General features: G+C 45.0%; 1 protein-coding gene across 9 annotated transcripts in view; it reads left to right on the top strand.

Moving 5' to 3' along the window:
- PDE4D (phosphodiesterase 4D) overlaps window positions 1-15,344 on the top strand; it is a 1,020,783-nt gene that overhangs the window by 729,127 nt on the left and 276,312 nt on the right. Inside the window, exon 6 of one of the 9 annotated variants that reach the window (XM_063962810.1) lies at window positions 15,151-15,295. The exons of the other annotated variants lie outside the window; for them this stretch is intronic. Within the exon in view, the coding sequence (XP_063818880.1) occupies window positions 15,151-15,203 (53 nt within the window). The 3' untranslated portion in view covers window positions 15,204-15,295. Of the gene's footprint in view, window positions 1-15,150; window positions 15,296-15,344 lie in introns of those variants that run through there. 9 annotated transcript variants of the gene reach the window in all.

The raw sequence follows: 15,344 nt of genomic DNA, 5'->3' as shown, positions 1-15,344 counted from the left end.
TGACGCTCACACACGCAATGACCCCTGTAGTAGTGATGCTTACACACGCAACGCCCCCCCCCCCCCCCCAGGACCAGTGACGCTTATGCATGCAATGCCCACTGTACCAGTGACGCTTACATGCATAATGCCCACCGATGGCCATCCCTAGTCTGGCAGCTCATCCTCTGTCCTGTGTTGCAGTCTGCAGCCTGGTCCCGTGTATCTCTGCTCCTTATTCCTGTGTCGCTTCACCCCCTTTTAGGTCCGCACACTGCACTGTGACAGGGGAGGGGAGAGGAGGCTTCATGCTGCCGGCGCCGCTGCCTGTCAAACAGTGACAGGCACAGCAGCCGGCAGCAGCAGGGGGACAGGCACAGCAGCAGCAGGGATGTGTAGAGCAGGGAGAGCGCCTCTCCAGTCTGGTGCCTTCCTGCTTTGCATCCCTTTGCTGAGCGGGTAGCGCCAGGCCTGCTTACCTGTGCATAGCCTGTGGTGTTGCACACATGCTCAGAATGTGTAACTTACCTGTGCTTAGTCCATGGTGTTGCATACATGCTCAGAATGTGTAACTTACCTGTGCTTAGTCCATGGTGTTGCATACATGCTCAGAATGTGGCACTTACTTGTTATTAACCCATGGTGTTGCACATGTGCCCAGAAAGTGGCACTTACATGTCCTTACTCTGGGACACTTATAGGTACATACATTTTATAATCAGACTTTGAGGCATATTCATCATGAAAAAAAAGTGAACTAAGAATTTTTCAATTTCAATTCTGAGCCTTCATTTTTCTCTTAAGCTGCGCAGTGCTCAGTCCAGTCCCCTGTGTCCGTGCCCCTTATTGCCAGGAAGGGTCGTTTGACTGCAGAGGTCTGCTGCAGCCGCGGCCCCCCGACCTCCCCCGCCCTCCGGCACCTTACTGCCGCAGACGCGGCACCTCCACCACCCCTGCAGGCCCTTTAATGCCGGGTTCTGACTGCAGAGGTCCGTCGCTGCCGCGGTCTGCCCACCTGCCCCTTACCACTGCAGCTTCCCCATCCGCCGTCACCTTCCCTGCCCCTGGCACCTTATTGTCGGGATCTGGCTGCAAAGGTCCGCTGCAGCCGACATCCCCCCGCGCTGCACAAGCTGCTGTGTAATTAGTATTGGAAGTGTAGAAATTGTGACAAATGAAGGATGATGGATACGCCCTACAGTATATTAGTCACCTATATTTGACTTATATTATTACAAAGTGGAAATTCAAGCTTTTTTATTTACATTTATTACGGTAGCAGTTCTAATACATTTTCCGATGGTCAGAGATAATTATAAGATTTTATTTTAGCATATTGAAATGTAATTGTAATGGAAAACTGAGACAATACAAGAGGGATAAATAAATGCTGGAAGAGAGAAATGATCCGCTCTCAGCATGACCGCATAGCGTCTTAGTAATGGTCTGTGGCTTCATTTATTATTCGGTGGACTGAATTCACCATATCACTGGCTGCCTCCACTGTAGGTCTGAATACCAGATTCATTACTGTAGTACACTATATTGCCCTGTGATGTCTGTCGCTGTGTTCAGCTTCGGTACATGCATTTATATCTTCTCTCTACTATCACTAGCTTACTGTGTCCCTCTGTCTGATAGAAACGTGAATATTGGTAGTACTCTTAAAGCTAATGGCTTCTAATGGTGTCAGAAAAGGGGGACCTGGTGTAGTCTGGGGATGATGAGGTGCTTATCCGTGCTGGCTCACTGCCCACAGCAAGAGACGGAACGGCAGAGGCAGAGAGAAGCAGGAAGTGAATCGAGCAGTTACAGTCTCTTCTAGTGGGTTTGACTCATAACAGCATAGAACTGGAAGCAAAACGGTATCTGGATAGTAGTTCTACACTACTGTCGTCAGTCAATAGGTTGACATGCATTAGGTCAGTATAGTCAAAACGCTGACATGGCAATGGTCGACACCGGAAAAGGTCGACATGAGTTTAAAAAACAACAACACAGTTTTAATTTTCACCTTTTTCATACTTTACTATCCACTTGGACTACAATTGATAATAGTAACCTGCGAAGTGACCCACGCAAGGGGCCCAGGTGCACTAAGTGGAGTTATCAATCACATGCTTTTTTCCAAGCTGATTGGTCTCTGGGTCTCCTGGTTTTGATAATTTTGCCCGGTGTGTGGAGCAGGAGTCTTTCCTATGGGTATTTTGAGGGCTGGACTGCCCTTTTGGCACTTCTGGCAAATGCCAAATGAATGACCAATGACCTGATGGGGTGGTCCAGCATAAAAGCCTGTTCGAACAGTTCTGCTCGGCTGCACGGCATGTAAGGATGGGGGCTAGCTGCGAGACCAGGCCCCCATGACCTGTTGTACACCCCGGACCAGGCCCCCATGAACACTGCCCCAGACTACAATGCCGGGACAGTTCCAGATCCCCAGTCCGCCCCTGGTTATTATTATTTATTACCAGTTTTTATATAGCACATACATTTTCCATAATGCTTTACAGATTCCGCAGCGCTTTACAGGAAATATTTGCCGATTCACGTCAGCCCCTGCCCCAGTGGAGCTTAAACTCTATATTCCCCACCACATGTACACACACGCACATGCATACACACAGGGATAATGTACAAACAGAGTTTATATTTTTCCCCAGATGAATACAATGCGTTGAAATGGCACCATAGACAATAATATGAATTCCCCTGTGGGCAATTACACTAAATTCCACTGTATGTCATGTGTGAACCTTATTCTCTTCAATAACAAAAAAATTACAATCTATGAAAACTGGAGATAAGGGCTGAGCCAAGTGAGAACTGTGTCATGTGTTCCTCCACATGGCTAATGACACGCTCCCTGCCTTATAGTAGTGATGAGGAATATGCAGAACAGAAATAACATAATATCAGGAGGTGCCTTAGCTATGGGCCCCAGAAGTCTAGGAGGCCCGGACCCAGGTTATATAGTTGCATACCAATTTCCCGGGTTTACCTACTAAACAATAGTCTCTGACCCGTTGCCCTGCCTGAATGGGGTGACATTCCATTTTCAGTGAGAGGTGTGTAAAGTGACATAATCTGTACTGGAGGGCACTGTAATCTGCCAGAATCTGACCTGCTCATTCTAATGTACAGTAGAATAAAAACAGGAGAGCACTATAATGCTACATAATATGAACTTGGGCACTGTAATTGACATAATTTGAGCTGGGGGGCACTGTAATGGGGGCACACTATGGACTAGGGGCACTGTAATGCAGTGACATGCGGTGAGGTGAATGGCTGGGGAGGCACACATGGGTCTGAGTGCTGGGAGCCTGCACTACACTAAGGGGGAGATTTACTAAGCAGTGATAAAAGTGGAGAAGTGAGCCAGTAGAGAAGTTGCCCATGGCAAACAATCAGCATTGACATAACATTTATAATTCGCATACTATAAAAGTATACAGAGCAGCTGATTGGTTGCCATGGGCACTTCTCCACTGGCTCACTTCTCCACTTTTATCACTGCTTAGTATATATCCCCCTAAGGACATGTACTAAGTAAAAGTACAAGTACATTGCACTTCCTGGTCATGTGACACATAGGGCGTTATTCAAATGATATATCACGCCCAATCTCCTTTCTAAAGTGATCCCCAAATAATATAGAACACTACTATGGGGCATAACATTAACTAGGGCACTACTATGGGGCATAACATTAACTAGGGCACTACTATGGGGCATAACATTAACTGGGGCACTACTATGGGGCATAACATGAACTAGGGCACTACTATGGTTCAGAATATAAACTAGGGCACTGCTATGGGGCATAACATTAGCCAGGGTTCTACTATGGTTCAGAATATAAACTAGGGTACTACTATGGTTCAGAATATAAACTAGAGCACTGCTATGGGGCATAACATTAGCCAGGGCACTACTATGGTTCAGAATATAAACTAGGGCACTACTATGGTTCAGAATATAAACTAGGGCACTGCTATGGGGCATAACATTAGCCAGGGCACTACTATGGTTCAGAATATAAATTAGGGCATTTCTAAAGGGCATAAAATGACCAAATGCTGTAGAAGAATTGGGACAGGAGCCCCTTCAAAATATTGATATGGGGCCTACAAAGTTCTGGCTACGCCCCTGTACCAGTACCAAAAGATAGAAAGAAGTGAATAAGGAGAATAAAAGTAAAAAAAATGAATGAGTGAATGTTTGTCGTTTTGGGTATTATAGCTAAGGAGAACTATACAGTACGCACGCGGTGCTTAGATGTACCAGTAAAGCAGCAAAGTGTCAGTGTGATGATTCTAAAATGTTTTCTCTTATGGGAAAGGCACTTATAAAGTTGCCTGGCTACGTACGCATCGCGGCATGTGTGTCGCGGGAGATCAGGTGTGTGCGTTCACTTGCACCTGTGATCCATACTAACTACAGGTGTGCGCGTATACAGCCTGCTGCGGCATAGCGTTGCACTCGTGTTTGCGTACACATCATGGCAATGCTGTATAAGGACACATCTGTAGTAACTGTTTTGTTTTATTGTGGAGAACAAATGTGTCCTGTGGCAGGTTCTGGAGGAGAGGCACAGTTGCTGACACGATGATAATTTCCAGGGACCCACGGGCTGCTGCAGGTACAAATATCATGCCCAGCGCAGTCCAGGACGCTTTTGGTGCACTACACCCTGACCCTGTCACTGAACACTGCAATAACGTCATTTGTTGCTGCATTTGTTTTGCAGTGTAATACTTATCTTTAATAAGCACTAACTTGCCAAGTACCCAGAATGAGAATAGATAACAAGAACCAAGTACTATGGGCAGAAAAACAAGAATTACAGTACAAGTACAGCCAGACAGTGTTTGTGAATTTGGGACGTTTCCAGCCACAAACAATCGAAGGGACATAGGATAAAGGGTTATATTAACAGGGTGCCGTGTGGTGACAGAATTTCTACCTCTAGTTGCATTGTCCCTGGAGTATGACGGGGGCGTGTGGTAGTATGAGGGAGCTGAGGTTATGTAACCTGCTGTGGCCTGTGGTAAACCTGGAGGGGGCAGGAAGGAGAAGCTATTACAGAGGCGTCTGGCACGTGCTGAGGCTGAGGTCATCCCAGCACAACACAGCTGCTACGCCAACTTTTATATTTTATAAGTTATGATAACTTGAGTTTTTAGAACTACTGCTCGAGAGCCATAAGGGTAAAGATGAAATGTTTCCAGCGCTTTTATTTCTTTTCAGTGTGTTTTTTGTTTTTTATACTGTAGATAAGGGTGTTCATTAATTGATGTATTGTTTGTATATAACTAGTCGGTCAGTAACGGGCTCCATACTGTGAGAGAAAACACTGGAAAAGATGTACAGGCTTTATGTGTATGTGCCATATTTCCATTTTATGTTATATAAACGGCAGGGAGATTATTTAGTATATTGGAAACACAGCTTTCCCAAAGACTTGGCTCAGGTAAAAGCCAATCTGGACGTTACCTGGAGTGAATGGAGGAGAGGGGATAGACCTTCATTCTGCAAACCCAGTTGAGGTGTTCTTGTCTCTAAAAGACAGCAGGCTGAATAGCACGGGTGTGGTATAGAAGATCTACAGGGTGTAGGTAGACAGTCACATACCTCCCAACTGTACCACATTCAGTGGGACAGTTGCGTTTTCCTGGGACTGGCCTTGCTGTCCCACCCGCGGCCGGCAGTATCCCGCTGAGGGGGCCAGTTGGGGGAGCGCACAAATCACTATTGTGTGTGTGGGTGGTCATCTACAAATAGAGCAGGATATCGTACAGTGACGTTCCCCCTCACTCCCCGAACATGCAGCTCAAAGATATAGGGAGTAATTCAGTTGATCGCAGCAGCAAATTTGTTAGCAGTTGGGCAAAACCATGTGCACTGCAGGGGAACAGATATAACATTTGCAGAGAGAGTTAGATTTGGGTGGGTTATATTGTTTCTGTGCAGGGTAAATACTGGCTGCTTTATTATTACACTGCAATTTAGATTTCAGTTTGAACACACCCCACCCAAATCTAACTCTCTCTGCACATGTTATATCTGCCCCCCCTGCAGTGCACATGGGGGGTCATTCTGGCCCGATCGCACGCTGCAGTTTATCACAGCAGTGCGATCGGGTCAGTACTGCACATGCGCCGGCGCATGCCAGGCGGCCGAAGGCCGTCGTTGCCTAGCGATCGCCTCTGCCTGATTGACAGGCAGAGGCAGTCGCTGGGCGGGAGGGTGCTGGACGGCGGCGATAAGCCGCCGTTTAAGGGGTGTGGTCCGGCCAACGCAGGCGTGGCCAGACTGTTGGGTGGGGGATGGGGGGGCAGCACGAAGAGGTTCTCCCGGCCAGCCGCAGGAGCTGCGCTGGCCGGGAGTTACTCCTCAAGTGCAAAAGCATCGCCGCTGCGCAATGCTTTTGCATTTCTGCGGGGGGGGGGGGGGGGGGAGGGGTCAGCACTGACATGCGGGGCGGACTGGCCTTGTGCTGGTCCCCCCCCCGCATGTCTGAGTGCCTGATCGTAGCTGTGCTAAATTTAGCACAGCTGCGATCAACTCGGAATGACCCCCTTGGTTTTACCCAACTACTAACAAATTTGCTGCTGCGATCAACTCTGAATTAGGACCATAGTGCAAGCATCGTTCATGCATATACACTGGACGATATGAACAATAGAGCTTTTAAAAAGATCATTATCGTTCATATCTTCTAGTATGTCACCCAGTGTGTACGGGGCTTAAAACTGGGTACACATTTGGCTATTAAAGATATCTTTCACTGTTTCCTCGGTGCTCTTGAACAAAAGATATAGGGGGTCATTCCGACCCGCTCGCACGCTGCGGTTCATCGCAGTGGTGCGAACAGGTCGGAACTGCGCATGCGCGGCGCCCGCATTGCGCAGGCGCGTCATTTTCCCAGCGGTGCCTGTCGCCGGACAGCGACGCCGCGTATGAAGAAAGCGGTCGCAGCGGCGACCGCAAGAAGATTGACAGGAGGAAGGCGTATCGGGGCGTCAACTCACCGTTTCTGGGCGTGGAGATCCGAACGCAGGCGTTTGGAGGGCGGATGTCTGACGTCAATTCCGGGACCTTCATCGCTGGATCCATCGCACAGGGTAAGTAACTGCAGGGATAGTCTTGTTTTACACAAAACTTTTTTAGCATAGCAGGGCTGCACAAGCGATCGCAGCCTTGCTGTCCTAAAATACACTCCCCCATAGTCAGCACCTGGTTGATCGCACGAGCAGCAAAAAGTTGCTATGTTTGTTGCTATGACCCCCCATAGTGCGTACACACTGAAAGAGTTTGCAAACTATTTGTCAAAAGATGAACAATGGGGGGTAATTCCAAGTTGATCGCAGCAGGAAATTTTTTAGCAGTTGGGCAAAACCATGTGCGCTGCATGGGAGGCAGATATAACATGTGCAGAGAGAGTTAGATTTGGGTGTGGTGAGTTAAATCTGCAATCTAAATTGCAGTGTAAAAGTAAAGCAGCATTTACCCTGCACAGAAACAAAATAACCTACCCAAATCTAACTCTCTCTGCAAATGTTATATCTGCCCCCCTGCAGTGCACATGGTTTTGGCCAACTGCTAAAAAATTTCCTGCTGCGATCAACTTGGAATTACCCCCAATATGCACTATTTAGGCTTCTCACCTAATTTCACATACTGGGCAGATATTAAAGGGGGGTGGGCAGGGTATGAATGGTCGACCATGTTATGGTCGACATTAGGTCGACCACTATTGGCCGACATTGGCATGGTCGACATGGACAAATGGTCGACACATGAAAAAGTCGACTTTTTTCCCCTGTTTTCTGCGTAAAGTGACGGGGAACCCCAATTAGTGCATCGTGTCCCCTCGCATGGCTCGCTCGCAGATTACCGTTCCCAATCGTAGTCCACGTGGATCGTAAAGTATGGAAGAGTTCCCCAAAAGAAATAAAAATGTGAAAAACTCATGTCGACCTTTTAATGTGTCAACCTTTCATGTGTCGACCATGTCAATGTCGACCAATAGTGGTCGACCTAATGACTGTCGACCATAACATGGTCGTCCATCCGAACGGATACCGTAGTTGAGGCATCCCCCCGGTAAGGTACCCCTTTTGTAGTTTAGGCTTTCTCCCCTTCCCCCATTCCTTCCTCAACTCTTCATGCAGCCAAAATTTAAGTGTTCGGGGAGTGGCTGTGATGACGGAAATCGTTCACTATATTGTTCATTTCAATACACACTGAACGATATGCACTATATTGTCTACTATCTAGCCAAAATAGAGCTGCATGTTTAAATGAGATAGCATCTAGTAAACAACCCGCGGGAGCGCGCATAGTAAACGATATAGGGCCTAATTCAGACCTGATCGTAGCAGCAAAATTGTTAGCAGATGGGCAAAACCATGTGCACTGCAGGGGGGGGGGCAGATATAACATGTGCAGAGAGGGTTAGATTTGGGTGGGGTGTTTTCAAACTGAAATCTTAGTTGCAGTGTAAAAATAAAGCAGCCAGTATTTATATAACCCACCCAAAACTAACTCTCTCTGCACGTTATATCTGCCCCCCCCCCCCCCCCTCCCCCTGCAGTGCACATGGTTTTGCCCATCTGCTAACAAATTTGCTGCTACGATCAGGTCTGAATTAGGCCCTTAGTGCATACACACAGTGCGATATAGCGCACATTATCGCTTATTACTCTGAAAATGAACGATATAGAGCAAAATATTGCACCGTGTGTACCCAGCCTAAAACTAGCTCCATCTATTTGCTTCAGACTAGACTTCTATGTCTGCCCCAGGAGATGGCACTGATACTGTACCTCTTCACAGGACAATATTTAAATCATGGTATTCTTATTTAGGTTTATACCACCCTTTGGTTATATAAATTGTGTGAAATTCTCGAATGAATGGGGTCCCGATCATTACTGGACTGGTTACCCATACCGCTGGTATTTGGACAAGACATGTTGGCAATCGGCGCTTGTACTTGTGGGTAGGGGGTAAATGGAGGACATTCTTTTGTTCTCAATGTCTTCACTTGCAACGTATAAAAGTAAATTGCTCCTGATTAAAATATAAGTGCAAGTGCTAGTAGTATGGGTCATGTCACTGGTTTACAAACTTTTACTGGCGTTAGTAATGCTAGTAATCACATGGTGTAAGTGTGCCAGTTAGTAAAGGGCCTGAGGAGCTTTAAAGTTCAGTAAGCTGCCAAATTATCTGCATAGTGGGTAATGTACCATTGTAATGAGGAAATTAGATTGATTGATTGATTGATTGATTGATTAGATTCTCTCTTTGAGACACCTGTAAAGCCAGGTACACACTGGGCAAATTCAGCCTAAAATTTAGGCTTATATCATCCAGTGTGTATGGGGTAATATTGGTGCACGATGTACGCTCCCGCACGTCTTTCAGTGATCACCAATGTTGAGCTGGCATGCAGATATAACATGTGCAGAGAGATTTATGTGTGGGTGGGTTATATTGTTTCTGTGCACGGTAAATACTGGCTGTTTTATTTTTACATTGCAATTTAGATTTCAGCTTGAACACACCCCACCCAAATCTGAAGGGCACCATGCACTAGGACGATTTTACACGATTTCATACAATTCCGATATATCCGTCTGATATATTGTATGAAAATGAAATTGTGTACAATCGTATGTGTTTTAGATCGTATCCAATCTGATGCGCGTCCCCGTGGCTGTCGGATAGGATCCCCTAGGTCGTTGGTGCTGCACTAATGATATATCGGAATTGGATGGAATTGGATGAAAAAAATGTGTTTTTTGTGCATGTGATATATATCGCATACGATGTATCACAGGGAAGTGTGACTGCCATTCTCAGGACACTCCTAACCCCCGTAGCCCTCTATCCAGCCCATCATATATATCTCATGGTACAATTGTATGCCGTACGATATATTGCATGCGATGTATAGCGGCTTCATCAATCGCATGCAATAGATCTTATGCAAAAATAGCACAAATGTACCATATCATAAGGAATCACTCCTGGGAAAGTCCTGGGGGAGTTCAAGGGAAATTACATCTGACTTCAGCCCATCCTTGCCTACCTGACCCTCTCCATGAGGGAGAAAATGCTCTGTTCCTGGACTTTCCTGGTAATGTATGATTGCCATCACCTGTGGTGAAACACCTTTCTTATCAATTACCTAGCTCACCACAGGTGATGGCAATCATACATTACCAGGAAAGTCCAGGAACAGAGCATTTTCTCCCTCATGGAGAGGATCAGGTAGGCAAGTATGCTTCAGCCTCAGCCATATCGCTGTAGTGTATGGGGCCCTTAACTCTCTCTGCACATGTTATGTCTGCCCCACCTGCAGTGCACATGGTTTTGCCCATTAGAGGGATATTTTGCATTTGCAATCAACCTTGAATTAGGCCCAAAGTAAGCTATGCTGGTTCTCTTATATCTTTTGTTCAATATTATAAGAATCAGCAACACATTGAAACACGGCCTCCTGCAAGCCTCTTGTTGGTATGGAATAGCCTGCGAGTTGCAGGCAGCTGTGAGAGATCTGCAATTTAGTCACTAAATGTAAAGCATCAATTTTTTTTACGGCTAAATTGCCAAAACCTTGTGGGTGCCTGCAACTCCCAGGCTATTGCATATACCTCATGTATCCTCATGTATCAAATTCCTATATCCCTGTAGGGTCCTCTTACCTCGTTGTCTGTTACTACTCAGTCTCGTCTCATTACTGTTTTGTTCCCAATTGTAAAGTCCAATGGAATATGCTTGCACTATGTAAGTAACAGGTAATAAGTAATAAAGACATGTGGTATCCAGACTATGGATAGCATTGTCTACATAGTCAGTAGGTCGACACCATATTGTAGACAGGCATTGGGTTGACAGCAGAGGCGGAACTCTGGGAGGTAACGGAGTCGGCTGCCGCCGGGCTCCTGCTCTATAGGGGGGGCACCTTTCTTCCTGTTCTGTGTGTTTAGAGACACTATTCAATTAAGTTAATAGCCGCTGCTATCTCTTCCTCACTGCACCTTACACCACATCCTCTTTTTTTTTTTTTATAGACTAGCTGAATAACCGTGCTTTGTTATGGAATTTAAAGAATATTGCCAATCTTTGTCAGGCGGCACCTCGGGGTTTCCCCGGATTGATGCTGTCAAACTGCTGGTGCTGAGGAGAATAATTTGCCTCCTTCTCTGCCTCGTGCCGCCTCTGATGCTGCCGTGCTCTGCTGTAAATGCTGGGACGACAGACCAAGCTCCGCCTGCTGCATGTTACATATGTAAGGTTTGCAGGCTGACTCTATTTCAAAGGGCCCTAGGTCTCCTTGCTTAGCTTCTCGCTCTCCTTAGGGCTCCTCCTTTGAGGTAAAAACATTTTTGCACAACACTTAAGGTCACTGGGAGAGCTGTTGGTACCCTTTACACAGCAGATAAGCAGTTGCTGACTATCAAGCTTGCCAGGAACCTTAGTGGGTGCCTGCGTCACAAAGGCAGGCTACTGTCCAAATGTCCTTATAGTTCAGGAGATTTTGTAATGAGTCAGTGGTATTTGCTATATATATAATTACTGTATACACACACACACTACCTTTTTGCCCGCGGCTTGCCTGAGTGGAAATCTTAACGCAATAGGGCTGTGTGGCTGCAGCCTCAGAGTGACCGGAGCCTCTCACACACACTGACTGTGTGGCGCAATGTGCGCCTGCTCTTTCGGATTAAGTCGGTTACGGGACACACCAGCAGCTCAGCTGGACAGGATTCCCGTGCCCTGGCCTCTTCTGGTGGGTTTATACCAGAGATATTAGTGTATGGGGCCCCAATATTTCTGTTGCCGGCCCTGCAGTAGGGATTGCTGATGCGATCCTTACTGCATTTACCCGATGTTCGCTTCCTACAGAATGGGTCCTGCGGTCACAGCACAGATGTGCGAACACCTCTGTCTGATTGGCCATACAATCGTACCAAAGAGTACAAGAGAGGAGAAGGCTGACAGAAAAGGGTATAATATCACAGGTATAGAGCGTGCTTGTGTGCGTCAGGGGTGTTCCTGTCTGGAATAATGTAAAGTATGGCTCGTTCATATACAGAGGCTGGGCCAGTGATATCATAATACAGCAGTTTAAATGACTGCAAGCAAAGCTGTAAGGATTGTATTGGATACCAACAGAACAGTGAATGGCAACCTGATGCAATTTCGGGGCCACTTTGGGCCCCCCGAAACCTTCAAATGGCTGCACATTTTCCTTACTCTCAGTAATAAGTTAAATACATTTAATTAATATATGAGACACATATCTGTAATACCTTATAAGTCGTCATTTTAAAAAAGCATTAAAAGCTATAACAAACAAATATGATGACAAAGCACAATGGCGGCTGCATGTGGCCCCAGGGCTGCCTGTCACTCATCTCTACACTGGCTCATAATGCTAAAGATATGGGCGGGGCTTCAGATGTGCATGGTGTAGTGTAGCGGTAATGCAGTGCAATATCCGCACAACATGACACAATTTTAAGGTTAGTCTCCTTTTAAAAAGAAACAAACAGCATATAATTTGCACTTCCATTGCAAGGCGTCTTACTGATATTGTTTCTTCTTTACACATTATTAAAACAAAAAAAAAACAAGAAGAAACCCAAAGGCTATAAATGTAGGGATTATTTAGAAATCATATGTGCTGTAATTTCATGCATAGTAAGGAGTAACACGACATTCTGCAGTTTCGCAGCCCTTGTCCTGCTCCTGTACGCTGTTATGAAGGGAGTCACATGATTTAGTGACATCACAGGGAAGCATAGTAGCAACAACCAATCCTAGACTCCCTTTGCTGCTTATGACTGACAAGCTGGGGGCTCCCTTGTCCCTTTCGCTTAGCAGTCAGCCTTTGTTAGAATTGCTGTGCCTTGTCCATGATGCTCTCCGAGGTTACATCTGTAGCAGATCTTCAGAATGCCAGCATGAAGATAGCATAACCACAAATAAATACATGTATTAGCTTCTGGTTGGCATTAGCTGCACAATGTATACATCAGACGCAACAGACAATGTTTTACTACCTGCTTTTGGTTTTGATTTGCATTATTAATAATATCTGAGATCAACATTCCGGCTACCAGTTCTGCATAATGCAAATGAGAAATTTATAATTACATTGATGTGTCATCAACATGCAGCAGATGCAGACATTGAGCGGGCTCATGTAGTATTCAGGAGAAATCAGCCTCTTACATCATACTTGGAATTAGTGATGTCACAGTGGTGACAGTACGTTTAATGTAATACTACTGAGAAAGCAGCCTATGACATCATACTTGGAATTAGTGATGTCATAGTGGTGCATAGTATGTGTAATGTAATGCTACTGAGATAGCAGCCTATTGCATCATACTTGGAATTAGTGATGTCACAGCAGTGCACAGTACGTTTAATGTAATACTACTGAAAAAGCAACCTATGACATCATACTTGGAATTAGTGATGTCACAGTGGTGCATAGTATGTGTAATGTAATACTACTGAGAAAGAAGCCTATTGCATCATACTAGGAATTAGTGATGTCCCAGCGGTGCACAGTACGTTTAATGTAATACTACTGAGACAGAAGCCTATGACATCATACTTGGAATTAGTGATGTCACAGTGGTGCATAGTATGTGTAATGTAATACTACTGAGAAAGCAGCCTATTACATCATACTTGGAATTAGTGATGTCACAGCGGTGCACAGTACATTTAATGTAATACTACTGAGAAAGCAGCCTATTACATCATACTTGGAATTAGTGATGTCACAGCGGTGCACAGTACATTTAATGTAATACTACTGAGAAAGCAGCCTATTACATCATACTTGGAATTAGTGATGCACAGTACGTTTAATATAATGCTACTATATAAAAAAACCATAATAATACCACTCTTGCCACAATACATTAACCTTCTGTTTTCATTAGCGGATCCATAGAATCAGCACAGTTGTTATGTACATAAATCACTACATATTATAGCACATTACTTCTTATTAAGGGGCTGTTACCTTTAGGAACTAAAATAGGTGGAATAATAGATATATCATCAATTCTTTTCTGGAGCCTTATGTATTATTAGTAGATGGCATTGAACCCTGCTATTTTCTGCCTGCGTAAATTACACTTTAAATTCTGCCCCCCATTCCCCTACATTTTTAGACGTCTGACACTTGGTATCCCTGCGGTTTGCAAGACACCCTATTAAGAATGGCTGGGCGTTCCCGTGATGATATTTTAGGAAGGCTGAGTTAAATAAAATGATATCGATCACAGACGATAGCTCTGTGGGGGCTCGGGACCTCCTATGTGAGTGCTGCTGCGGCCATTACCTGTGGAATTTTTCAGATATACTATATGGTGGGTAAAGGGGAAACGTTAGCGCCTTTCAATCATTTAAAAAGGTTGTCTCCTGTCATAGAGATGACTGAATTGAAGATACTACAGGAATAATCCTTTTCTCGAGATGTTTCCTTCCTGAGAGAGGGATTATTCCTTTTCTCTCCTCTCCCATGTTCTGGCCGCACTTGTGCTGTGTTTTATGCTTTGTGTTACGTTGTCTTGTACGTATTGGTTTGGCTGGAATGTGTGCAGTGTATTGCTGCTGTTATTATGCACTTTGTTCCCTAATCACGTTATCATGATTTACTAAAGCACCATGTGCGATGTATATATTAACTTTGTATGCTGTCATCATGCCCTCATTATGCTCTGCTTTATGTAAAGCTGCTTCCTTGCCCACTAATGTATGATCTCTACCTTTGTACATATGATTAACTATTAAACTTTAGACATTTTGTAGTTGCGTAGATTCCTTTTTTGCTGCAAGAGTGTGCCTGCTAAGGGGATAATAAAATTATGGAGATGTGCTGATGGAACAGTATCTCACCCCTGTGCAGGAATATAATTGATATTGCTCTACTGAGATTATTGGCAATTGTGCGCAGACACACGTCATGGCCGCACAACTGAATTACCCCCTTATGTCTGTAGGTTTACGTGTGCGGCTAACAGTCCAATGACTAAAGTCCCTTGGTTTGATTTTGTGTTTGAATTTAATGTATCATTTAATAGCATAATATAAAACATTTTCTTTTCTGACAATCTTTTTTGTCTCATATAGAGAGTGGTGCAAGGACACCAACTGGGTGCTGTACATTTGTGAGCCCTAGCTAAATACAGAAAACATGGGATGCAGAATTACTAACCGCTTCCCAGTGCACTGACACCCTTATAGCTGGAGATCATTTGCTGTACACACCTAGGAAAATAGATTGTAAGCTTGCGAGCAGGTCCTTCCTACCTCTGTCTGTCTGT

The sequence above is a fragment of the Pseudophryne corroboree genome, chromosome 1, assembly GCF_028390025.1.
Source record: "Pseudophryne corroboree isolate aPseCor3 chromosome 1, aPseCor3.hap2, whole genome shotgun sequence".
Classification (NCBI taxonomy): Eukaryota; Metazoa; Chordata; class Amphibia; order Anura; family Myobatrachidae; genus Pseudophryne; species Pseudophryne corroboree.
This window is presented reverse-complemented; position numbering and strand designations above follow the sequence as displayed.